Source organism: Myripristis murdjan, chromosome 19 (genome assembly GCF_902150065.1).
Source record: "Myripristis murdjan chromosome 19, fMyrMur1.1, whole genome shotgun sequence".
Classification (NCBI taxonomy): domain Eukaryota; kingdom Metazoa; phylum Chordata; class Actinopteri; order Holocentriformes; family Holocentridae; genus Myripristis; species Myripristis murdjan.
Genome location: NC_043998.1, coordinates 28,023,442 through 28,050,741, shown reverse-complemented (window position 1 = coordinate 28,050,741; position 27,300 = coordinate 28,023,442). Strand labels below are relative to the sequence as shown.

The following is a 27,300-nucleotide window of genomic DNA, read 5'->3' as shown; positions in this document are numbered from 1 at the left end:
TAAATTGTTCATATTTTCTATATTTTCTATATTCATTGTTTATATTGTTTGTATTGCTTGTTGCTATTTATTGTCTGTTTTTACTGATGCTTCATATTTTTGCTATCCACTTTGCTGCTGTAATGCTGGAATTTCCCCACTGTGGGACTAATAAAGGAATATTTCATCTTATCTTATCTTTAGTGGTGTCAAATTATCGCGTTAATTGAGATTAATTAATTACAGTCATATTTAGCATGTTATGTTTTTTAATCGAGTTAATCTAGTTTTTAATCTCTAACTTTACTTTTATAAAATCGGTTTGTAGGCGTTGGGCTTCCTGTGCTTAAGTTGTTGGGGGTGGAAAACAATGGTCAGTCACACCCTGAAGTGGACATTGATTGGCTGTCATTGTGTTTGGGCTCGTTTAGCATAAGCTGATAGGCTCCTGTTGTCAGGCCCGGACTGTACATCGGGAAAACCGGGAGATTTCCCGAAGCGCCGGCCTGTCACTGGCCCAGTGGCCTGCCCGTCTTTTTTTTTTTTTTTTTTTTTTTTAAACAGGTCGCCGGTCAGGCCAATCAGCTGTCGTTCCGGTCCGGCTGGCCTCACCTGTCTGATCTTTTTTTTTTTTTTTTTTTAAGTCAGAGAGACAGGCCAGGCCAATCAGAGGCCAACAACCTGTGAAGAGGTCAAGACATGATTGGTTTGTTTTGATTAACACCTGCCCCAACAGTCCGAGTCCGTTGTAAACAGGCAGCATGTTGAGGAGGGGGTGTCGCGACTCGTGTGTGTGTGTCTGACTGTGGAGGAGAGGAGAGGAGAGGAGGTGGAAGAAAAGGTTGCGTGATCGAAGTTAATACATTACCGTATTCATCCGAATATAAGACGATATTTTTTCCATTGAAAATGCCCTGAAAAAACGCCCTTGTCTAATATTGGGGGTCTAAGCAAATACACATGTATTGTGCATATGTAAACCAGTTAGGGTTAGGGTTAGGGTTAAGCAGTCATTGCAGCCGCATATGAACAAAAATTGATATGGCAGTAGGCTATGTGTGCGCCGCTCACCTGTCAGATCCGGCAGACCAGACCCGGTGCCGCGGCCGGCTCGCCTGATGCCGACCGGTGGCTTTTTTATTCAAACAAGATTTTGTCCATATAATTTTTTTTTTTTTTTTTTTTTTTTTCCCAAAAAAGGGTCTTGAAAAAGAGGGGTCGTTCCCCCGACCTGCATCTGACTGATCTGCTACAATAATGTAATGAATTTAAAGGGAAATACCTCAAGTTGAGGGCTTTAATCAGCAATTTTAGGTGAGATTAAAAAAGAGATTAATTAGATCAATTAATTACAGATCATAATTAATTAATCTCTCAATTTTTTTAATCTCTTGACACCACTACTTATCTTATCTCTCTACATAATCCTATAATTAATTATGAAATATTTTTTGTACCATGGTTCAAAACTGTATTTCACTGTAGAATCCCTGAGTATTTTGTCTTGTATTTCTGATTACATCTGATTTCTGATTTTGCAGTCAGGAAATGCAGACCTGTGCCTCTGTAGGGCCTCTAACAGCTGGTGCTTGTGAAAATATCTGGTACATAGTTTTATAGCATAGCATGGTCTTTTGTAGAGTTCCTCTGTTAAGTAAATTTTATTGTGTAGTTATTTGTACTTATGTACTTATTTAAAGATACTTTGTACTGTGTTTACAATTTTCAGTTCTTCTACAGTCATTGCACAGATCTTTTTTTAATTATGGTGGAGGTATTTATTTATTATTTTAAATTATTTTGTTTATTTTAATGTTTGGTGCCATTGTTAATCCAAAATTAGTTAGTTTTAGGTCTTTTTTTTTTTTATCAAGATATTAATTTCTCCTCTTATTTATTTGCAAGTATTTCCAATAATATTGAGAAGTGGAAATAAAGAGAAACGCACTGACAAATACTGAATTATTGTTCGTTTCCCGGAAGGAGGTGCCCTAAGCACAAGCATTTGTGCTTAGGGCACCCAAATGGCTAGTGCCGGCCCTGCACACACACACACACACACACACACACACACACACACACACACACACACACACACACACACACACACACACACACACACACACACACAGAGCCACAGGCAGGAGGGAGTCAGTGTGTCGTTCTGTGTTCTCACCACTAGATGGAGACAAAGAGAAAAAGAGAACAAAACAAGAATCAACTGAGAATCACCTCACTGTGTGTTTCTGAGGACGGAGAGGAAAACACACAAACAAACAAACAAACATCTGAACACACACACACACACACACACACACACACACACAGAGTCAGAGGTATGCATGCGACGTCAGGTGAGTCATGCTGCATTCAGGTGGTGTTGGGATTATCAGACAGTTCAGCTTCCCGGCAGGAGGGGCACGTGAACGCCTCACAAAACCGTCCAGTAAAATCGGGATTTAACAAGAAGTGACGTTTCAAAATGTCAGCTCATGGCACCGAGTTTTCTATGAATGAAAACCAATCTGCTCTCAGCGGGCCACAGCGGTACATTTCAAAGTAAAAGTCCCGTCTGAGGAGATTTTGTCCCCAGATGCTTTGTTTTCCTCTGCGGGGGTTTAAATGAAACAGGGAGCAGTGTGAGCTGACTGGCCAAAGCCTTCACGGCATCAGATTATAATCTCATGACGTCCACAGTCCCAAAGCGCAGGGATGCAGGTGGGAGCTGCTGAATTATCCCATCAGTCCGATGAGGCCGTGAACGCAGCACAAGTAAAAGTGAAAGTTTGGTTGAAGGTTTGGACGAGCCGCGACCAGGAGGCTCATCATCATCATTAATGTTGGACTGTCCCACTGTCATGATGTAGAAGAGCTGCACACGTTCGGACGTCAGAACAGTATTTCTGTTTGAGCTTTGAGTTCAAGTCCAAGAAGAAAGAAAGAAACTCGTCATCATGAGACCAACTTCCCCTTCTGCGGTGAGTCTCTACTTTCGTCTGACGCCGTTTTTAAGCTGCATTTTTCACTGTTGAGTTCATCTGTTAGAAATAAGTTTAAAAAGTAAAGCAGTGATCATTTTCTTTGTGGTGATGAAAAAAATCTCATCAGGCGGTAAAAACAAATGTTAGCCAGTTCTATCCGTCAGACAGGACGTTTTTAAAGCCGTTTAATTGCGTTTATTCCGCAGGAAATACAGACTGATCTGTGTGTATAAACCCGACACTGGAAAATGAACAAATGAATAAATTAATGGGAAAAAAATGCAAATCTATTAATAGTTTGCAAACTGGGCGGTTCCCCCTGTCAGGGGCGCCATATATGGTGGAGAAGTTAGGACAAGTTAGGACCCTTGCCTGACAGCTGTTGTCAGCTGTTGTCAGTAATGGTGTGTTTAATTTATTGCAATCACTGAAATAGAATGTTGGGTCAGTAGTTTGGCACTCTCTCTCTGACCAAATCCCTCAATATGGTTAATGTAGGGATAACTGCTGTTGCTCTGGGAAAATATTCAGACACTGAGATTTTGGATAATTTTTTAAATGTCTTTATGTCTTTATTTTTCTGTGAGTGTAAAACCTATTTAGTAAAAAATACGACATTCACATCTCAGCAAAGTGTGTGTGTGTGTGTGTGTGTGTGTATTATTAACCCTCCGTCACCTGTGTAAATGGGAAAGACATTAATAAAGACATAATAATAATAATAATAATAATAATAATAATAATAACAATAAAATGCAAAAAACATATTTTTGCAAAATAACATTGTTGGAATTGAAGAAGAAAAAAACGAACAACTTATTATAAATATAGAATTAATATAAAATAGCAACAAACTAACTAACGTTTCCACGAAAATATGTTGAAACACACATTATTTAATACAGTTAATGCCTGTTGTCCAATAGGAAACTAGAACATTAACCCATATATCATCCCTTTGGTGTGTGTGTGTGTGTGTGTGTGTGTGTGTGTGTGTGTGTGTGTGTGTGTGTGTGTGTGTGTGTGTTTGCACCTCTTAGACTGACTTAAAGCATAAGATGAGTGACTGTGTGGAGGAAGAGGAGGGCAGAGCAGAGTCTGCAGTGTCCAGCTGTCTGTCCATGAAGAGTGACTGATTTAAACATCATCCTCCAGACTTGAGTGCTGAACCTGGACCTTCAGACACAAAGTAAGACAGCTGTCAGAGTGCAGTGTGTGTTCACTGTTTTCTTGTGAAATCTGTTTGTGGCTCATGGAGAAAGTAGACGTGACCCCAAAACTGATGCTTCAGATCACGAGCCACATCCGCTCTTTTAGCTGGACCCCCCTCACAAGAAAAGGGTGCGACCAAACCATGAGCTGCTGGGAGCGACTGGGAAAGCTGGGAGCACCAGTGCTGCCAGTGGAAAAGTTAGTCTGGAGCCCTGATTTACAAGAACTAATAACATGTTTCAAACATTTGTGTTTCCAGAAGTTCCTGCCACAGAGCAGAGTCTGCAGTGTCCAGCTGTCTGTCCATGAAGAGTGACTGGTCTAAAGATAAACCTCCAGAGTTCAGTGCTGAACCTGGACCTCCAGACACAAAGTAAGACACACACACACACACACACACACACACACACACACACATTCACACATGTTACGGGGTCTTCACTGGAGTCGTAACCATGGTGACTAATGTCAGGGTTAAGTCAAGGGGGTGTTGTCCTCTTTTGCTTGTTGAAAGCTTGTTGCAGTGAGTGTCCTCGTCACCCAGAAACTGTTCACATGTTTTGCTCTTGTTGTTGGTCAACTTTTCTTTTACGGATTCATGATAAAAATCACAAAAAAAAAAAACAAACAAAAAACAAATCAGGAGCTGTCCAGCTCTTGGATTGCTGTAGGCTATTTGTCATAATCTGCTGCAGAAACTTCAAGTGGATGTCATGCTACTTACATGGACATTTCTTCTTGTAAATAATATCTTAATTATATTAATATTGGAATATTACAATCATGAAGTTGTAGTCAAAGAAAGTGATATGTTCTATTTTGCTTGATTTTATGTACTTGTTCTCTCCTCAGGATCCCCTGGTACAGCCTTCTTTTCCCACATCCAGCTCTCTCTTCCCCCTTCTCTCCCCCTATCCCCCTTCTGGTCTTTTTTTTTTTTTCTCATGTCTTTCCCTCCCCGTCTGTCCCGTCTTTGTTTGTATATGTATCCTGCTTGCTGCCTTCTTGGCCAGGCCTTGCTCGTAAAAAGAGATTTTCTTATCTCAAGCAATTTTTTCCTGGTAAAATAATGGTTTAAAAAAACAGAAGAGACATAAGAGCTTATGACATTTATAAAAGATTTGACTTAAAACGTAATGTTGTCTAAACATAAACAAAGTGCTTTCATCTCCACAGGGACAGGAAGAGGAGTCGAGGTGATGTGGAGGAGCAGCTGTCCTCCAACTGGATCCCTCAGGAGCTCCTGAGGGATCCAGTCTCCACCAGCTGTGGACACTGGTTCTGCAGACGGTGCATCACCTCAGACTGGGACCAGTTTGATCCATCAGGAGATCCTGCCTGTCCCCAGTGTGGAGAAAGATCCAAAACAAGACCTGGACTGCAGACAAACAGTCAAACCAGCCCAGTGGACGGCGGTCTGCAGGAGGTTTTAGACGAGCATAAGATCAGTCTGAGGAGGAGATGTGAATTTGTGACAGAAGGAACTGCTGCAGCAGGAAGTGGAACCCCCCTCAACAGGATCTACACTGAGCTCTACATCACACAGGGACGGAGGGAAGAGGTTAATACCCAACATGAGGTGTGGCAGCTGGAGACAACATCCAAGATGGAGACCCTCAGTGACACTCCAATCAAGTGCCAGGACATCTTTAAACCCTTACCTGGCCAAGACACACACATCAGAGTAGTTGTGACGCAGGGCGTTGCCGGGATTGGAAAAACCTTCTCAGTGCAGAAGTTCACTCTGGACTGGGCAGAGGGCTTGGAAAACCAACATGTCAGTCTTGTGGTTCTGCTTTCGTTCCGGGAGCTGAACTTGATCAAAGATGAGCGCTACAGTCTTCTCCAGCTGCTCTGTGTTTTCCATCCAACATTACAGACGGTCACAGCAGAGAAGCTCGCCGTCTGTGAAGTCGTGTTCATCTTTGACGGCCTGGATGAAAGCAGGTTTTCATTGGATTTCCAGAACAATGAGGTCGTGTCTAATGTCACACAGACGTCATCAGTAGACGTGCTGTTGACAAACCTCATCGAGGGGAATCTGCTTCCCTCAGCTCTCCTCTGGATAACTTCCAGACCTGCGGCGGCCATTCAGATCCCTCCTACATGTGTTGACAGGGTAACAGAAGTGCGAGGGTTCACTGACCTCCAGAAGGAGGAGTACTTCAGGAGGAGATCCAGTGATGAGAATCTGTGCCGCAGAATCATCTCACACATCAAGGCGTCCAGGAGCCTCCACATCATGTGCCACATCCCAGTCTTCTGCTGGATCACTGCTACAGTTCTGGAGCACATGTTGACTAGAAACCAGAGAGGAGGGCTGCCCAAGAGCCTGACTGAGATGTACTCACACTTCCTGCGGGTTCAGACACAAAGGAAGAAGCACAAGTACGATGAGAGACATGACAGGAGGAGGCAGAGGACTGACAGGAAAGTTCTTCTGAAGCTGGGCAGGCTGGCGTTTGCACATCTGGAGAAAGGCAACCTGATGTTCTACCAAGAAGACCTGGAGGAGTGTGGTCTTGATGTCACAGAGGCCTCTGTGTACTCAGGAGTGTGCACAGAGATCTTCAAAACCGAGTGTGTGCTCCTCCAGAGAAAAGTCTACTGCTTTGTTCATCTGAGCATTCAGGAGTTTCTCGCTGCAGTCTACATCTTCCACTGCTACAACAACAGCAACACAGAGGTACTGGCCAGATTCATGAGAACACACAAGAATCAGTTTGGTGACAGTGAGCCATCGCTGGATTTCTTCCTGGACAGAGTCATGAGAACACACAAGTATTCATTTGGTGACAATGAGCCATCGTTGGATATCTTCCTGAAGACAGTCATGTCTCAAGCCCTGCAGAGCAAAAATGGTCACCTGGACCTCTTTGTCCGTTTCCTTCATGGCCTCTCACTGGAGTCCAACCAGAAGCTCTTGGGAGGCCTCCTGGGGTCCAACCAGAGGTGCTTAGGAGGCCTGCCGGGTCAGACAGACAGCAGACCAGAAGACATCCAGAGAGCCATCAACAACCTGAAGGAGATGAACACCAACAGTGTCTCACCTGACAGAAGCATCAACATCTTCCACTGTTTGATGGAGATGAACGACCTCTCAGTGCATCAGGACATCCAAGAGTTTCTGAAGTCAGAGAACAGATCAGGGAAGAAACTCTCTGAGATCCAGTGCTCAGCTCTGGCCTACATGCTGCAGATGTCAGAGGAGGCTCTGGATGAGTTGGACCTGAAGGCATACAACACATCAGCGGAGGGACGAAAGAGACTGATCCCAGCTGTGAGGAACTGCAGGAAGGCTCGGTTAGTCCTGATGTGAAATCAATATTATGCAAACAGTGTAGAGCTGCTTCCACACCTGACACCATCAGAAATACAATAAAGATATGTAGTTCTCTAAATATTCAGGATAAAGGATTGATTCTGTGAGAAAAAATATACTTCAGGCAGTCCAGGGTAAAAAGGAGGCAACATGATGGTGATGCCCATAGCAGCTCACCCCTACAATACCTCAAAATCAGAAGCAAGTTTTTGCTGTGTAACTGAACTTGAGCATCAGGTTTCTACTGCTTGGTTTCTTTTGGATCTGAAAGAAACTGAATCAGGTCAACTGGACTTAGTTATGTTACTTAGTATATGTCTAGAAGACGTTTTGCCGCTTATCCAAGTGGCTTCATCAGTTCACGCTGTTCACTAGACCAGACTGGTAGTCTGACTACCAGTCTGGTCTAGTCAACAATGATGTTACTGCTCAGGCAACAATGGAAAAATAAACACGACTTGTGACAATTAATCTGGAATGAACTGCTCACTCAGACGCACAAAGAGATCCTCCTCACCTGAAGAGCAGAGAGTGAAGGAGCTCAGGAGACTTAATACACCTGTGTGAACTCCTGTCTGCAATTAACACACCTGTGACTAAGAAACAACCAAACTAATAAACAGTCACTAGTAATATGGATGTGTTTTCTGTTGTTTATCCCTGTATTTTATTGCATTTTGTTTATGCTGTAAAGCACTTTGTGATTCTATCTAGGAAAAGTGCTCTATAAATAAAATTTACTTACTTACTTTCTTATATGATGAGCGAGCAGGCTGAGGCCAATAACAGAGCAGCGAGGAGCGTCTAATAAGTTGAGAAAACTGCATCCCTTTACTGTAATGCAGCCTTTAAAAGCAGGAGAGGACAACACTGATGCCAGAAGATATTACCATATCCCAAATCCCACATGATATCTGATCTCATATCACACTATCCATGTTATATCAATATATTGATCAGCCCACCTCTACTGCCATCAGTCAGTCTGGTCAGTCTGTTGAAATGCTCCTAACTTTGGCCCTGATTGGTCCAGAGACTGGGTGCTGGTGTGATGCAGAAGCTCTTGCTCTCCAGTTTTACTCTGAGAAGATGGTAGACTGAAGGCATCTGAGGACTTTTCCCTGAGCCATTCATTTGTTATTTATGGACGTACCTATGGCTGTTTTCACTTCTACCGTATTTAGCACTGAATTTGAATTATTTTGGACCTTTTATCATTTCTTGCTTTCATTGTCTGTTTATTTGTGTTTTTAATGTTTTGATGTCTTTTCATTTCAGGTGTTGTCTTTATCTTTTTATTTTTTTGGTGGTTTTGTAAAGCACTTTGGAAATTTGCTAGAAAGGTGTTATATAAATATGAATTATTATTATCAGTATTATTATTAATTTAATTGTTATAAAAATGATTTCATTGGTTTGTTCTTCCTTTTTGAATATTTTGAAAAATCTCTGACTGATAAATATCCACAACACTGGAAAATATAGCTACATTTTTTATTCTTTATTCAGACTGAGCGGCTGCAGGTTGTCAAGGAGCAGCTGTGCTTCTCTGGCCTCGGCTCTGAAGTCCAACCCCCATCTGACAGAGCTGGACCTGAGTGAGAACCAGTTGGAGGATTCAGGAGTGGAGCTGCTGTCTGCTGGACTGGAGAGTCCAAACTGCAGACTGAAGACTCTCAGGTCAGACTGCACTTTTTAATGATGACATAAATATATGGATATTGTTTGAGTCATACAGTAACACTAAATGTCTATAAGGCTGATGTTGCTGTAAAGTATATGCTGTACTTTTTTAAAGTCGGGGCTTCTGGTTCTTTTAGTTTTTTTGGGGATGGTTGGTCAGGTTCTGTGTCATGGATGCATGTGTGCTTTGTGAGGTTTGACAAGTAACTAACAACCGTCTCATGTGTCAGGAGAAAGAGAGAAACCTTATTCTTACTTTAGCTTTGAGTGTGTTTGTGTGTTTGAAACACAGTTTCTGTCAGAGCCACATGACTTCTATCAAACAGAGCTGGTGAGGCTTCGTTTCCAAATCGCTGCTGTGATGTGTGGAAGAAAATAAAACACATCTGGGCTCATCAACTCCTTTTGTCCAAAGGCCAGAGTTTTTTTAGGCAGACATTGTGGGGACCAGACTTTACAATAACAACATATTCGTTTATTTAGGAATAATTAGCCTATTATTGTTTATAGGGATGACCCGGATACTCGGCTGAAATGAGTATCCGGTACGGATATAGCACTTTTGCCACCCATTTCCGCTCAAATTCAACCAACTTCCGGTGCAAGCCCCACCCACTTCCGGTTTCGTCCCCACCCAGTCCGAGTATGGATACGGATATGGATAATGTAGATGGTCGAACAGATACAGATACAGATAGTAGTGTACTGTGTGTGTGTGTGTGTGTGTGGGGGGGGGGGTAAGGGTTAGGGTGGGGTCTCCTGTGATAGCCTTGATCTTCCTGAGGCAGCAGGATGTGGACAGTTGTTCCAGGGTGGGCAGAGAGTGAGCGGTGATGATCTTTTGGGCAGTTTTAATGATCCTCTGCACCGCGATTTTGTTCTCAGCTGTGGAGCCTGAATACCACACATTCAGACCGTATGTCAGGACGCTCTCCACAGACGATCGATAGAAGGCCAGCAGCAGCTTCTGGTCCAGGTTGTTTTTCCTCAGGACGCGGAGGAAGTGAAGCCGCTGCTGAGCCTTCTTTACTAGGGTCTTGGTGTTTGAGGTCCAGGAAAGGTCAGCTGAGATATGCGTACCCAGAAACTTGAAGGTGGAGACATGCTAGACTGCTGTCGATTTATAAGGAGGGGGGTATGGGCCGGCCTGTGTTTCCTGAAGTCCAGAATCAGTTCTTTAGTCTTCTGGATGTTCAGGCTCAGGTTGTTGTGTGAGCACCAGGATGACAGCCTTTCCACCTCATCCCTGTACGCTTTTTCATTCCCATTTTGTATAAGTCCAACCACGGTGGTGTCGTCAGCGTATTTTATGATGCTGTTGGTTGGATGGGTTGGGGAGCAGTCGTGGGTGTACAGGGCATACAGTAGAGGGCTCAGAACACAGCTTTGGGGGGAGCCCGTGCTGAGGGTGAGTGTGGAGGAGTGCTGGGGGCCAAGTCTGACAGTCTGTGGGCGGTTTGACAGAAAGTGTTTAATCCAGGTGCAGGTGGACGGGGGGATCTGGAGTTTAAGCAGTTTGTTGTGTAATATGTCCGGGATGATTGTGTTGAAAGCTGAGCTGTAGTCCATGAAGAGCATCCTCACGTAGCTCTCCTTGTTCTCCAGGTGGCTCAGCGCTGTGTGGAGTGTGAGGGCGATGGCGTCCTCCGTGGATCGGTTTGCCCTGTACGCAAATTGGTGGGGGTCAAAGGAAGGGTGGAGGCAGTCTCTGATGTGCTGGGAGACTGACCGCTCTAGGCACTTCATGATTACAGACGTGAGGGCGATGGGTCTGTAGTCATTGAGGCTGTGTACAGTGGTCTTCTTAGGGATGGGGATGATGGTGGAGGCCTCTGTAGTTGGTTAGGGCCTGGATGCCCCTCCACATCTGCCGTGGGTTATTTTCATGGAGGTATCCCTCCACTGTCTTCCTGTAGGTGTTCTTAGCCTGTTTAATTCCCCTCTTCAGGTCGGCTCTGGCGGTGGCATAGAGAGCTCTGTCCCCTGTCCTGAAGGCCAGGTTCCGAGCTCTGATCAGTCCCTGGATTTCACCTGTCATCCAGGGCTTCCTGTTTGGAAAGACCAGGATGTGTTTTTCCTCTTGGACTCCCTCTACACAGCATTTGATGTAGAAGAGGACTGACTCGGTGTATGTGTCCAGGTCCTGATCTTCAAAAATACTCCACTCAGTGCGGGAGAAGCAGTCCTGCAGCTGGGCGAGAGCATTTTCGGGCCAGGCTCTGATGGTCTGAGGGGCTGGTTTTGTTTGCCTCCGCAGGGGGGTGTAGGCAGGGAAGAGGAGCAGGGGGAGGTGATCCGATTGTCCAAGGTGAGGGAGGGGGGACGCTCTGTAAGCATGCTTAATGTTTGAGTAAACATGATCCAGCGTGTTTTCACCCCTAGTAGCACACTGGTAGAATTTGGGGAGAACTGACTTAAGGCATGCTTTGTTAAAGTCCCCAGCGATGATGTGAACGCCGTCCGGATGAGCCCTCTGTTGTTTTGTAACCATAAGCTGGAGCTGGCCGAGTGCCGTACTGACGTTAGCTTTTGGTTGAATGTAAACAGCGGTCACAATAACCACCGTTAGCTCCCGTGGCAGGTAAAAAGGTCGGCACTGGACGGACATGGCCTCTAGGTCCGGGGAGCAGTAGGTGTTGATTACTCTGCTGTCCGAGCACCAGTCATTATGTACATAAACACAGAGACCCCCTCTCCTGGTCTTCCCAGAGGCTTCGGTCCGGTCGTGGCGGTGTAAGGTACGGCTAGCTAGCTCCACCGTAGCATCAGGAATAAGCGGGTGTAGCCAGGATTCGCCAACAATCCAGGTAGCACTTGGCAGTCTCGCTATCTCCGGTGGAATGTTGTGCATCCGTGAAAAGTCCGTTGTAATGTCCGTTTGTGCTCGGTGTCCAATGCCTATCAGATCTTGGCGAGTGTATTGATGAATCAACACAGGACGGAAGAGACATATGGGACTAAAAAGACATGCAAAGGGTGCAAACACAGAAGGGTGCAAAATAGCGAGGAGCTTCGAGCCACTGCGTCCGTGCGCGCCGCCATAACAGGTAGATTGATAGATAGATAGATATTTTTTATTTAAGTGTCCTGCATACAATAATGCCCAGCCCCCATGGGCTTATAAGACACTCCCAACAAAAGTAAATGAATACATGCATCAATTCATACATGTGGGTATAGCTGTCTCCACCGCAGCTGCCATGCTTTCTCCAAGAATTTACCCAAAGCAAATGCCTCTTCTTCAAACAGCCATCTTAGCCATCTTACAAAATGAATACCTGTATCAGTGTGAGCAGGCTGCTGGAAAACATGGCAATTCCATAATAATAACTAGATACTGAAGTGGAAAAAGATCACAGAGCGCACGGAACCAGTTCACTGAGGAGTGACGCTTCAAATCTGGAATTATGGAAATGGAATGACTGACAGGAAGTTTGAATCCCCTTTAACCGGTGTTGACTCTGTTATGCAGCGCCCTGATTGGAGGAAAATGTTGAGCCCATGCTTGCATGAAGATACAGCACAAGACTCATTCCATTCCTAAAAGACAGGAAGTGGTTTGAGCTTCACCTGTCAGGCTGCTGCTCTTCAGAGACAAGCAGCCAGTCAGATGCAGCTCTGTGACTGAGGCCTGCCACACATCTGCACTCTTCCTGTCTTAGAGTTTATTTTTTATTTTTTATTCAGACTGAAGTACTGCAGCTTGACAGAGAGCTGCTGTGCTTCTCTGGCTTTGGCTCTGATGTCCAACCCCCATCTGACAGAGCTGGACCTGAGTGACAACCCGCTGCAGGATTCAGGAGTGGAGCTGCTGTCTACTCTGGTGGAGAGTCCACACTGCAGCCTGAAGACTCTCAGGTCAGTAGAGGGGTGGAGTCAGTCCTCTCAGGTCAGTAGAGGGGTGGATTCAGTCCTCACAAGTCAGTAGAGGGGTGGAGTAAGTCCTCTCAGGTCAGTAGACAGGTGGAGTCAGTCCAGGCTGAGCAGCTTCGTTGGTTGGTTCTTGTGCTGGACACAATCAGTGCAGGCAGCATAGTAGTCGTCATCTTCTGCCGCTTATCCGGGGCTGGGTCGCGGGGGCAGCAGTCTGAGCAGAGACACCCAGACTTCCCTCTCCCCAGACATTTCCACCAGCTCCTCAGGAGGAACACCAAGGCGTTCCCAGGCCAGCCTAGAGACATAATCCCTCCAGCGTGTCCTGGGTCTTCCCCGGGGCCTCCTCCCGGTGGGACATGCCCGGAACACCTCCCCAGGGAGGCATCCAGGGAGCATCCGAAACAGATGCCCAAGCCACCTCAACTGGTTCCTCTCAATGCGGAGGAGCAACGGCTCTACTCCGAGCTCCTCACCAGTGACCGAGCTCCTCACCCTGTCTCTAAGGGAGCGCCCAGCCACCCTGCGAAGGAAACTCATTTCAGCCGCTTGTATCCGCGATCTTGTCCTTTCGGTCATTACCCAAAGCTCATGACCATAGGTGAGGGTAGGAACTTAGATTGACAGGTAAATCGAGAGCTTCGCCTTTCGGCTCAGCTCCTTCTTCACCATGACGGATCGGTACACCGACCGCATCACTGCGGAGACTGCACCGATCCGCCTGTCAATCTCACGCTCCATCCTTCCCTCATTCGTGAACAAGACCCCGAGATACTTGAACTCCTCCACTTGAGGCAGGACTTCTCCACCAACCCGGAGAGGGCATGCCACCTTTTTCCGGTCGAAAACCATGGCCTCGGACTTGGAGGTGCTGATTCTCATCCCAGCTGCTTCACACTCGGCTGTGAACCGCCCCAGTGCCTGCTGAAGGTCCTGCCTCAAGGGAGCCAACAGGACAACATCATCCGCAAAAAGCAGCAATGAAATCCTGTGGCTCCCAAACAGGACTCCCTCCGGCCCCCGGCTGTGCCTAGAAATTCTGTCCATAAAGATTATGAACAGAACCGGTGATAAAGGGCAGCCCTGCCGGAGTCCAACATGCACTCGGAACAGGTCTGAGTTATTGCTGTCAATGTGGACCAAGCTCCTGCTCCGGTTGTACAGGGACCGAATAGCCCTTAGCAAAGGGCCTTGGACCCCCTACTCTCGAAGCACTCCCCACAGGGCACCACGAGGGACACGGTCGAATGCCTTCTCCAGATCCACAAAACACATGTGGACTGGTTGGGCAAACTCCCGTGAACCCTCGAGCACCCTCTGGAGGGTATAGAGCTGGTCCAGTGTTCCACGGCTGGGATGAAAACCACATTGTTCCTCCTGGATCCTAGGTTCAACTATCGGACGAATCCTCCTCTCCAGTACCCAGGCATAGACTTTCCCAGGTAGGCCGAGAAGTGTGATCCCCCTATAGTTGGAACACACCCTCCGGTCCCGCTTTTTAAAAAGAGGGACCACCACCCCGGTCTGCCACTCCAGAGGCACTGTCCCCAACCACCACGCGATGTTGCAGAGGTGTGTCAGCCAAGACAGCCCCACAACATCCAGAGACTTGAGATACTCAGGGCGGATCTCATCCACCCCCACCGCTCTGCCACTGAGGAGCTTTCAAACCACCTCAGTGACCTCAGCTTGGGTGATGGACGAGTCCACCTCTGGGTCCCCAGCCTCTGCTTCCTTGACGGAAGACGTGACACTGGGATTGAGGAGACCCTCGAAGTATTCCTTCCACTGCCCGACAATATCCCCAGTTGATGTCAGCAGGCCCCCACCTGCACTGTAAACAGTGTCGTCAGAGTACTGCTTCCCCCTCCTGAGGCACTGGACAGTTTGCCAGAATCTCTTAGAGGCCTACCAATAATCCTCCTCTATGGCCTCATTGAGTTTTTGCCTCCGCCACTACCCAAACCGTGGCACGCCTGACCTGCCGGTACCCGTCAGCTGCCTCCGGAGTCCCACAGGCCAACATGGACCTGTAGGACTCCTTCTTCAGCTTGACGGCATCCCTTTCTTCTGGTGTCCACCACCGGGTTCTGGGATTGCCGCCACGACAGGCACCAGAGACCTTGCAACCACAGCTCCAAACAGCCGCGTCGACAATGGAGGATGAGAACATGGTCCATTCGGACTCAATGTCCCCAGCCTCCCTTGGGAGCTGGCAGAAGCTCTCCCGGAGGTGGGAGTTGAAGACCTCCCCAACAGGGGGTTCGGCCAGGCGTTCCCAACAGACCCGCACAATACGTTTGGGCCTGCCAGGTCTGCGAAGCTTCTGCCTCTGCCAGCGGATCCAACTCACCACCAGGTGGTGATCAGTTGACAGCTCAGCCCCTCTCTTCACCCGAGTGTCCAAGACATACGACCGGAGATCAGATGAAACGACAACAAAGTCAATCATCGACCTCCAGCCTAGGGTGTCCTGGTGCCACGTGCACTTATGGACACCCCTATGCTTGAACATGGTGTTTGTTATGGACAAACTGTGACTAGCACAGAAGTCCAATAACAAAACACCACTCGGGTTCAGATCGGGGAGGCCGTTCCTCCCAATCACCCCACTCCAGATATCACTGTCACTGCCCACGTGAACGTTGAAGTCCCCCAGTAGAAAAATGGAGTCCGCAGTCGGAGCACTATCCAGTACCCCTCCCAGGGACTCCAAGAAGGCTCGGTACTCTACACTGCCATTTGGCCCGTAGGCACAAACAACAGTGAGAGCCCTCTCTCCAACCCGAAGGCGCAGAGAGACGACCCTCTCGTTCACCGGGGTGAACCCCAACACATGGCGGCTAAGCTGGGGGGCTATGAGCAAGCCCACACCTGCCCGCCGCCTCTCACCGAGGGCAACTCCAGCGTAGTGGAGGGTCCAGCCCCTCTCGAGTAGCTGGCTTCCAGAGCCCAAGTTGTGTGTGGAGGTGAGCCCGACTATTTCTAGCCGGTACCTCTCAACCTCCCGCACAAGCTCCGACTCCCCCCCTTCCAGCAAGGTGACATTCCGTGTCCCCATCGCCAGCCATTGTGTCAGGGGATTGGGTCGCCGAGGCCCCCGCCTTCAACTGCCGCCCGATCCACATAGCACCGACCCCTTACAGCTACCCTTGTGGGTGGTGAGCCCGCAGAGGGTTGAACCCACGTTGTCAGTTCGGGCTGGGCCCGGCAGGACCCCGTGAGCAAAGGCCTGGCCACCAGGCGCTCGCTCACGAGCCCTGACCCCAGGCCTGGCTCCAGGGTGGGACCCCAGCTCCGCTGTACCGGGCGACGTCACGGTCTTTGTTGTTCTTTTCTTCATAAGGGTTTTTTGCAGGCAGCATTTCCTGGGAAATATCCAAAGTGCTCAGTGGCCCCAGGACTGGACAGAAAGACAGAGAGAGAGATCAGCCAATCAGAGCAGCCACAGTGTGTTGGGATCATGTGCTCGAGTTGACCTGCAGATGATGATGATGATGAAGAGGATGATGGTTTTGTGTTCATCCCTACAGGCTGGAACATGTAGAACACTGGATTCCAGCTGACAGCCTGAGAGGATGTGAGTACTGAGACAGTATGAGCACACACACATACACACACACACACACACACACACACACACAAAGTGTAAATCCAAACAGGGTTAGGTTAGGGTTAGGGTTAGGGACAGAGAAACCTGTGCGCCCTGGGAGCTCACGTGCTGCAGAACTCCAGCTTGTCCAGGCTGAGTCGTGGGTTTAAATCCCACCTAAGGCCCTTTGCTGCAGGGCGGCCCCTCTCTCTCCCCGGCCTTTCCTGTCTCTGTGCTGTGTCCAGTCTAGAGTTCTCATATTCTGCCCGAACCCGACCAAATTTACGTGAATTGGGCGGGTCGGGTCAGGCTTCGGGTTCTGTGGGGGATTTTTTTTTTTTTTTTTTTTTTAATTAAAAAAAAATAGAATTATGTGTTCTGTTATTGATTATGACGTTTCATTTTTATGTGACTGGTGGAGAGAGTGAGAGACTGGATTGGATTTGGAGGCTAAACTTTCAGTGACAGACAGACAACCAGCTGTGAGAGCGCAGCGCAAACAAGTGAGAGAGAGTTGCAGCAGTATCCCGCTGTGCTGGCAGACTCGGCAGCAGGGGCGGTTTTTGCTATGGGCAGTGCAACTGCCCAGGGCGCAATCTACTTGGGGGCGCACGAGAAAAAAAAAAAAAATCTCCAGTTTTCTAGACTACCTTATTAACCCGCACATGCCGCGGCACCATCAGTGGGCATCAGGCGGGCCGGCCGCGGCACCGTCCGATACCGCGCCCACCCGTCAGGTCTGCCGGATCTGACAGGTGAGCTGCCTGATGCTGGCCGGTGCCGCGGCCGGCCCGCCTGATACCGACTGATGGTGCCCCGGTGCCGCGGCCGACCGGCTCTGCTAAATAATGGCGAATTTAGCGATTTTTTTTTTTTTTTCGGGCTTTATCGGGCTGTCGGGCCTAAAGTTCGGCTAATTAGTTGGGTCGGGTCGGGCCTCGGGCTGGCCCAGTCCGGCCCGGGTCGGGTCGGGTCTTAATTTTCAGGCCCGATGAGAACTCTAGTCCAGTCAAAGCTACACTGACAAAAAACATATTAGGAAAGGAGAAGACAGGACTGTACAGATGTGGAAAGAAAGAAAGAAAGAACCAGACAGTAACTCAAACAAAACAACACAGAAAATTAGAAGAAAAAAAAAAAGAATTAAGAAAGCAAATCAACTGTAGTTTACCGACCCATTTGAGTGCGGTACTTCCTGGCCGTGAGACAGCTGGCACTTACACTTCAAACAGGGACAATGATGCTCTTCTGTTTGTCATCGACAAACATGCCCCCGTCAAAAAAATGAGGATCAAATACAGACTTAGTCCATGTTTTGACCGCGACCTAGCAGAGCAACTCCGCCTCAAAAACACCCTGTGGAGCCCACTGATCAAAATCTCCTGAGGACTGGCTAGCTTTCTGTAAAATAAAAAATAAATGTATCCAAGGCATCCACAAATCCAAGACTAGCTATTTCACATAACAGATTCTGGAAGACTGTGAAAGAGATGGAGAATAAACCTTCCTCATTACCCCCCAAGAGGTAGTCACCTGAAATGGTTTTCACTTCACAGGTGTGCCTTATCAGGGTTAATTAGTGGAATTTCTTGCTTTATCAATGGGGTTGGGACCATCAGTTGTGTTGTGCAGAAGTCAGGTTACTACACAGCCGACAGCCCTATTGGACAACTGTTAAAATTCATATTATGGCAAGAACCAATCAGCTAACTAAAGAAAAACGAGTGGCCATCATTACTTTAAGAAATGAAGGTCAGTCAGTCCGGAAAATTGCAAAAACTTTAAATGTGTCCCCAAGTGGACTCCATCAAGCGCTACAACGAAACTGGCACACATGAGGACTGACCCAGGAAAGGAAGACCAAGAGTCACCTCTGTTTCTGAGGACAAGTTCATCCGAGTCACCAGCCTCAGAAATCACAAGTTAACAGCAGCTCAGATCAGAGACCAGATGAATGTGTAAAATGACATTAAAAATAAAAACTAATAAAAAATGCCAAACTATAATAACCTTATAAGAGCCAAGAGAGTGCGAGTGAAAGATGCTTTCTGAGGTGTGCTGTGTGTCTTCTCCCCATCAGATGCCTGTGATCTCACACTGGATCCAAACACAGCGCACAGATACCTCGGTCTGTCTGAAGACAACAGGAAGGCGACGAGGGAGAGAAGGCAGTGGTATCCTTATCACCCAGACAGATTTGACCTGAGCCCTCAGGTTCTTTGTAGAGAAGGTCTGACTGGGCGATGTTACTGGGAGGTCCAGTGGAGTGGAGTGGTTCATATAGCAGTGACTTACAGAGAAATCACAAGAAGAGGTGCTGGGTCTGTGCTTGGATACAATGAACAGTCCTGGAGTCTGGAGTGCTTTGATAACAGATACACTGTCAGACACAACAGTGAGTCCACCGACATCTCAGTCCGTCCCCTTGGATCTGACAGAGTAGCAGTGTATCTGGACTGGTCTGCTGGGACTCTGTCCTTCTACAGAGTCTCTTCTAACAGACTGAGACTCCTGCACAAATTCAGATCCACCTTCACTGAGCAGGTCCTCCCTGGGTTTGGTTTGAGGTCAGATGATCGTTCTAGTGTGGTTTTGCTGCCAGTTTCTCAGAAACAAACACTGACCTGAAACATGTTTGGCTGATTTGTGGTTGACAGTTGATTTTTTTTTTTTTTTTTTTTTTTTTTTTTTAATTGTATCAGGCATCTTGGTGGATAATTGTTAACTGATTGATTGGACAGGCTTGCAAATATAATAAGTCATTATAATGTTTGTATATTCAAATTTTGATGTTGTGCAAAAATGTCATTTAAACTTCCTCCACTGATTGATTTTCTTTGTATTTCTAGTCACTAAACACAGACATGCAGTGTTGGGCAAGCTACTTGGAAAATGTAGTGAGCTAAGCTACCAGTTACTCTGCATTAAATGAAGCTTCACTACACTTAAGCTACACTCCAGATAATGTAGCAAGCTAAGCTACAATACAGTGACAAAATGTAGCTCAACTACATCAAAGCTACTTTTTTTTTTTTTTTTTTTTTTTTAACATGAACCAACTTTATTCCAAGTCATTTCTATCTTAGTGATCAATAAAACTGTCAGTCAAACAGAAAGTCAGGCAAAAATGTTCAGTTCATTAGTTGATGAAACTGTGCTCTCTCTGCTTTTACTGCTACAAACCATGGCAACAAAAATACACAACATGCTTCACATAATAACAAAAAGCAGGTAGTGCATTTATACTAATGTGGGGGAAGTATGTATATATGTTAGTGTGTGTGTGTATGTGTGCACACCTGTGTTTGCATGTAGTTTCTGCCTCTGTGTTCCAAAGTTTCTTCCTTATTAGTGGATAAGGAGGCCAGGCATCCTGATCTTTCTTACCAGCTTTCTTAACAGCTGCTTGTTCATGCGACACATGTGCTCGTGTCCCGCTGCAGCAGACAATTTGGACAGGTACGCGACATCAAACAGAAAAGCGGCTGTCGGCTACACGCACAGGTCCATGAGCGGCGGTGACGTCACCCACTCAAACCGCAGCAAAAGCTCTGTTGCGTTTAAGTTTGAGAAATGGCTGGGAAAATGTAGCTTCTGTGGACGCTACCGTGCTATTTGATCAGTAAAATAGTTTCACTACTTAAAAGCTATTTGATTTGGAAAACAGCGACGCTACGACCACGCTACTGACAAATGTAGTTAAACTAGTAATGTCGCTACTTGTAACGCCGCTACTGCCCAACACTGCAGACGTGAGAATGCCAGCACATTGCACACTGCAGAGCTGTGACTTGAGCCCCTCACCTTTTGTGCCCCTCTCTTCACCTGTTGATCTCCAAGTCACATTAACATGTTTAATGCTCTATACCTGATGTTTTACTGTCAACAGAGTTGTATGTCATGTTGGACAGTGCACATTAATAAACACATGACTGTAAATGTGTCAGAGGCTTTTCTCACCTGCAGCCCCTGGCCAGGTGTTCCACAGGTTTCCTAAAACTGAAGACGACTTGAAGAGGGAAGAAATCCGATTTGAACACAGCAGCTGGATGGCTGCTTTGTGTGAATCAATGTTGAACGGCAGGACAGGTTTGCTCTTTGTGGAGCTCGAGCCCTATTTCCAGATTATCTGGCATCATCCTCAGACGTAGAGAACACCATGTCACCTCTCACTTCAGTATTGATCCTAATATTGATACTTTCTTAAACAGCTGATTAGAGACCCTCTCGGAGTGACAAAAGATCTCAGTATTGTGCTGTCTCACTGAACTGTAACAGAGAGGCAAAACTGCAAAAATGTTTAAAAGTTTGTATATATATGTATATGTGCATATGTATATATATAAGTGATTGTACTTCAGTTTCTTTCATAGTTAATGAAAAAGAATAAAAAGGAACTAAGCCCTAAATAGAATGTTTTTGTTTTTTGTTTTTTGGTCGGTAATTATGTATCAAGTTAAAAGACGCATTTGAATATAAAACATATAAAACGCGCCAGCACAATAGGGTGTGTACATGCTTACATTGTGGGCTGATACCCGGATCATACAGATATTCACAGCATCAGTCACCGCGAGATACCGCCTAATATGGGGGTGGTACAGGTGGAACCCAGGCCTTTTCTCTATATGGTCCTTTGTATGTTTTGTTTCAATGTTTATTATTATTATGTCCAAAACGGCTCCAAGGCTGTCACACTGACACATACTCCACTCACACTCCTACACACACACATACCCACTTACACACAAACATGTGCTCAGAGCAATATCTATCTACACTTTGCAGGATTAAACCAATGTACACGCTCAGACTCCTTCTCATTTATAGTCAGTATCCAAACCTCTCAGTTGTTTCATGGGTGACTTGAAGATAATATCGCTCAGCGTAAATGGTCTAAATAATGTCATGAAGAGGAAAAAGATCTTGTTAGAGATAGAAAAAGACAAACAGGTATTATACACCTGCAAGACAGACATTTGGAAAAGCAGGAACACAAGAAGTTAAAGAACGTAACAAACAGACAGGTATATAACAGCTTATACAATTCAAAACAAAGAGGAGCAGCAATCCTAACGAAACATCGTGTGAATTTGGAATTAGAAAATTGTTTCACAGATAAAGAAGGACGGTATGTTCGACTAGTAGGAGGAACGGAACTGTCTTTGCTTAATGTTTTCTATCCACCCGACACGGCTCCTGAATTGATGATCATAATGATAGATATAGTGGCTACAAAGGCTAAGGGGGTTCTAATAATGGCAGGGGATCTCAACTTGGTAATCAACTCAAGTCAACTTCAAGCAGCAAGCCACACAGCACAAACAAATGCCAGCTTACTGAGGACGCCTGTTCAGAAATAGGACTTGTAGATGTGTAGAGAGAGCTCCACCCTGACAAAAAAGAATATACCTGCTACTCTGGAAGGCACTCAGTTTATAGCAGACTGGATTACTTCTTCATGTTGAAGAATCATGTAACTTTGGTGAAAATATGTAAAATTAGCTCCATTAACATGTCAGATCATGCAACAATATCCCTGATAATAACTGCACGCTAACAGGACAAAAATTGTTTTGGAAACTAAATAATTCACTTTTACAGGATACAAACTTTGTAGAAAAGATTAAAAAAGAACTAATAGATTATGTGGAGAGAGATAGAGATAGAAATAGTAAATCAAATAGTGATACAGATAAATCAGAACTGAAGGAGAAACAGACAAGATAAGAAAAGATATGTAAAGATATGTATTTATATCAGACCAATCTGAAATAATTATTGATAAGGACCAGATTGTAGAAGAATTTGCCCAGTATAATGAAAAGTTTGGTTACATAATTTGCACTGCCAACATGATCAACACAATCCTCCAGGCAAGGAAGAGGGTAACAATCTGGTTTGGTGACCCAATTCACCCTCCCAAAATCTGTGCAAAAGCAGTCTGAGCCATCAGATTTATCAGCTAAAAGAGCAAGAGCTAGAGCTGGGCTCTGCAATGCTGTTCTCCAGCATGTAGCTCACCTGCTTCTGCAACCAGAGACGTTTATCAGGATTTACTCTGTAAGCATCCCACACATCGATGTAATGCTGTATCACTTGTGTCCCAGTTGGCACATTTAAGAACAGGCAAGTGCGATTCAGTCAATTTGACCACATCTTCACGTTGAGAGTCAAATGTGGAAAATAAATGTCAAGTTGCGAAAACATTTTAGAGTTTTTTTTGCCATCCGTGTACAACAGCACTGGACGGAGCAACAACATCTTCAGCAAACCCAGACAACGCTGACACAACCGGCAGCTCACTAGAATCTGATCAGTGGTTTCAGCACCGGACAGCGCCCCGACGGAGCCGCCCTGATCAGTGGTTTCAGCACCGGACAGCGCCCCGACGGAGCCGCCCTGATCGGTGGTTTCAGCACTGGACAGCGCCCCGGCAGCCTTGACCTCTGCTCTGACAGTAGAGGGAAAACAAGCGGCCCTCTCCAGGTACGGCTTCAGCATGTTAATATGACACAGTCTACTTTGTCGCCTGCGTTCTGGAATGGGGACAGTCAGGGCTCGACATTAACGCTTGTCCGCTTGTCCAGGACAAGTAGATTTTTTTTTTAGGACAAGTGGAAGAGAAATTTACTGCCCCTGATTTAGGCTATGTAGCTAAATGAGGACATTCAGAAATATCAGAACACTGATTGCGAGTCCAACAGAATTTGACTGGGTGCACTATGAGGGAAGGGAAATGTTCTGCTATGTCTGCTGGATGCATCCCAACTTGGCTGACAAGTAAGTGCTAGCATTAGCATCTGTAGGCAATATTTACTAATCACAGCACAGGGACTGTCCAGTTATTCTCATCTGATATTTAACTTTCTTTTTATTTATTGTGTGGAAGGAGGACTAGCAAAGTGGGAATTTGATTTATGCTCTCTCTCTCTCTCTCTCTCTCTCTCTCTCTCTCTCTCTCTCTCTCTCAAATGTTGTGCATTAATTTGCATATAGAGCGGGAAGGTGAGATCCAAACACATGTGGACAGGTGAGATGCAGCTGGAGACACACGTTAATGCAAGGTGTGTACAGATTTTTTAAAAAAATATGTTTTGTTTTATTTTAGTTTTATTGTCATTAGCAAACTGAATCAAAGTCCTAAACAATTCTAAACACACACACACACACACACACACACACACACACACACACACACACACACACACCAGGAGAGCTGGATTCACTTAAGAAGTCGGGGCCAAAAAGTCCGTGTCTGGGTAGACACGATTAGCCAGAGCTTAAATCGCATAGCACATGCATACAAAAATATATATGAAGTAGAACTCAATATTAAAACAACTGCAAAGTTAATCAGGACATACATCCACCTGCATTTCTGCAGGATTTACAGCCCAGGAGCTCCCAAAGACAAGATCACAACAGGAAATCAACTGAATCTCCATAACACAGGACTTCCAGCTCCAGTGCTGTCTATACGAGCAACAACAATACATTATGCTGTCACTGCACCAAGCTGAGTCTGTCAACACCTCCCCCTGCTGCAACACCACTGCCATCTCAGCGCACCTCGGTCTGCCAAACTACCGAACTGTGCGCCTCTCGGGTTGCGCTGGTCGAAAATAGTTTGTGCGAGGTTCGCCTCACTGCACCACCCTGCGCTGCACCGGGAAAATAAAGCCCTTTATCTCAAAAAACCCCCCAAACCCTCTTAAATAGAAATAAAATTTTCAAAAAAGGACTCAGTGATGAGTACTTGCGCCATTCTTGTTAATCACCTCAAAAATTCGTTTCAGCATGCTTGATGCTAGTGTTTCCAGGAGGCTAGTGGGACTGTTGCTCCAAGTGGTGCAACAGGTTGTTCTGAGCTTTATCGTTTCTGTGAGCTTGATGTTATGTACCAGTATGTTGAACCCTAACCCTGGTTTCTCTCTTCATGTGTCATGTGACTCTGCTGCCACCTGCTGGACACTATAAACCACACACAGCTCATTTATATGGCAGTGCATTTAAATCCAATTTATTTTTATTATTATATTATATTATATTATATTATATAAAATATATCATTATATATTATTATATATTAAATTATGTTATATTATTTAAAATATATCATTACACATTATTATATAATATGTTATATTATATTATATTATAACTTAATTGATATATTTGAATCAAACTGTGGTTTCTGCCACAGCCCCCTCCACTCCCCTCCCGTGTCACTGTGTTGCTGTAGATGTAAAAAGAGAAGTAATAAATACAGACGAGACACAGAAAAAAGAAAAAAGACAACACCTCTGGCACCTACAGGTGTGTTTATTAGTGTCATGTGGCAATGCCATTTTTATTGCTATATTTGCATTGTACACACACACACACACCACAGGGATAACAGAGTTAGCTTTGTGCTCAATCTGCTGCTATGTCCCTGTTTGAAATGAACCAAGACATGAAATGAAATGAAATGAAATGTGTTATTATTTGAACTTTCCACAGATTTCGAAAACTAAATGAATGTTGCCAGTCAGTGCAGTTTATAAGATGCCAGAATGGAGCAACGATGCATCATTAATGTGAGATCATGTGAGATCATGTGAGATCATGTGAGATCATGTGAGATCATGTGAGATCATTATATAATGTGACATAATCTGATAATGTGAGAATGTGTGAGATAATGTGTGTGTGGGACAGAAAACCCTGCTGAGTGTCTGCAGAGGATTTAGTGAGGAAGCCAATCAGGCGCCATGTCAGAGCAGCTTCCTAACATTCACATCATATCTTAACTGTTTGGTAACCATGGTAACTAGGCCTAGGACCTCATTTAGGAAAACATCCTATCCTGGAGTAGGAAAAGTGTATTAAAGAAACATCCCACCTTCCCAAAATCTAAAAAAAAAAAAAAACCCTCTGCTAACGTTAGTTGAAGTGTTCCACCAGGTGGCGCTAGCTGTCAGTTAACTTCTGTTTTTACTCAGCCAACCAAACATCAACAGTCTGAACTTATTCTCCCAAAGTCCTATGGCAAACCCAGCCATGTGTCGCGCTTTGATGATATCATGCTCATCAGTAGATACTATATATGATGTGTGTGGGTGGTATTATGGGATGTGTGGGTGGTATTATGGGATGTGTGGGTGGTATTATGGGATGTGCGGGTGGTATTATGGGATGTGTGTGGATGGTATTATGGGATGTGCGGGTGGTATTATGGGATGTGTGTGGGTGGTATTATGGGATGTGTGGGTGATATAGGATGTGTGTGGGTGGTATTATGGGATGTGTGTGGGTGGTATTATGGGATGTGTGGGTGGTATTATGGGATGTGTGTGGGTGGTATTATAGGATGTGTGGGTGGTATTATGGGATGTGTGGATGGTATTATGGGATGTGTGTGGGTGGTATTATGGGATGTGTGGATGGTATTATGGGATGTGTGTGGATGGTATTATGGGATGTGTGGGTGATATAGGATGTGTGTGGGTGGTATTATGGGATGTGTGTGGGTGGTATTATGGGATGTGTGGGTGGTATTATGGGATGTGTGTGGGTGGTATTATGGGATGTGTGTGGGTGGTATTATGGGATGTGTGGGTAGTGTTATGGGATGTGTGGGTGGTATTATGGGATGTGTGTGGGAGGTATTATGGGATGTGTGTGGGTGGTATTATAGGATGTGTGGGTGGTATTATGGGATGTGTGGATGGTATTATGGGATGTGTGTGGGTGGTATTATGGGATGTGTGGATGGTATTATGGGATGTGTGTGGATGGTATTATGGGATGTGTGGGTGGTATTATGGGATGTGTGGATGGTATTATGGGATGTGTGTGGATGGTATTATGGGATGTGTGTGGGTGGTGTTATGGGATGTGTGTGGGTGGTATTATGGGATGTGTGGATGGTATTATGGGATGTGTGTGGTGATATTATGGGATGTGTGGGTGGTATTATGGGATGTGTGTGGGTGGTATTATAGGATGTGTGTGGGTGGTATTATGGGATGTGTGGGTGATATTATAGGATGTGTGTGGGTGGTATTATGGGATGTGTGTGGGTGGTATTATAGGATGTGTGTGGGTGGTATTATGGGATGTGTGGGTGATATGGGATGTGTGGGTGGTATTATGGGATGTGTGGGTGGTATTATGGGATGTGTGTGGGTGGTATTATGGGATGTGTGGGTGATATTATAGGATGTGTGTGGATGGTATTATGGGATGTGTGGGTGGTATTATGGGATGTGTGTGGGTGGTATCATGGGATGTGTGTGGCTGGTATTATGGGATGTGTGTGGATGGTATTATGGGATGTGTGTGGTGGTATGATGGGATGTGTGTGGGAGGTATTATGGGATGTGTGTGGTGGTATTATGGGATGTGTGGGTGGTATTATGGGATGTGTGGGTGGTGTTATGGGATGTGTGGGTGGTATTATGGGATGTGTGTGGGAGGTATTATGGGATGTGTGTGGGTGGTATTATGGGATGTGTGGGTGGTGTTATGGGATGTGTGTGGGAGGTATTATGGGATGTGTGTGGGTGGTGTTATGGGATGTGTGTGGGAGGTATTATGGGATGTGTGTGGGAGGTATTATGGGATGTGTGTGGGTGGTGTTATGGGATGTGTGTGGGAGGTATTATGGGATG

At 45.7% G+C, this 27,300-nt stretch overlaps 1 protein-coding gene across 1 annotated transcript; it reads left to right on the top strand.

The window, feature by feature from the left end:
* The first annotated feature begins 4,627 nt into the window (after positions 1 to 4,627).
* Positions 4,628 to 20,041, top strand: LOC115377548 (protein NLRC3-like). Its single transcript, XM_030077360.1, has 9 exons — positions 4,628 to 4,639; positions 5,596 to 7,475; positions 9,004 to 9,174; positions 12,865 to 13,030; positions 15,087 to 15,363; positions 15,804 to 15,984; positions 16,088 to 16,211; positions 18,713 to 19,226; positions 19,980 to 20,041. Exons 1-9 carry the CDS (start codon positions 4,628 to 4,630, stop codon positions 20,039 to 20,041), a joined length of 3,387 nt encoding a protein of 1,128 aa, XP_029933220.1.
* Positions 20,042 to 27,300: the final 7,259 nt, after the last annotated feature.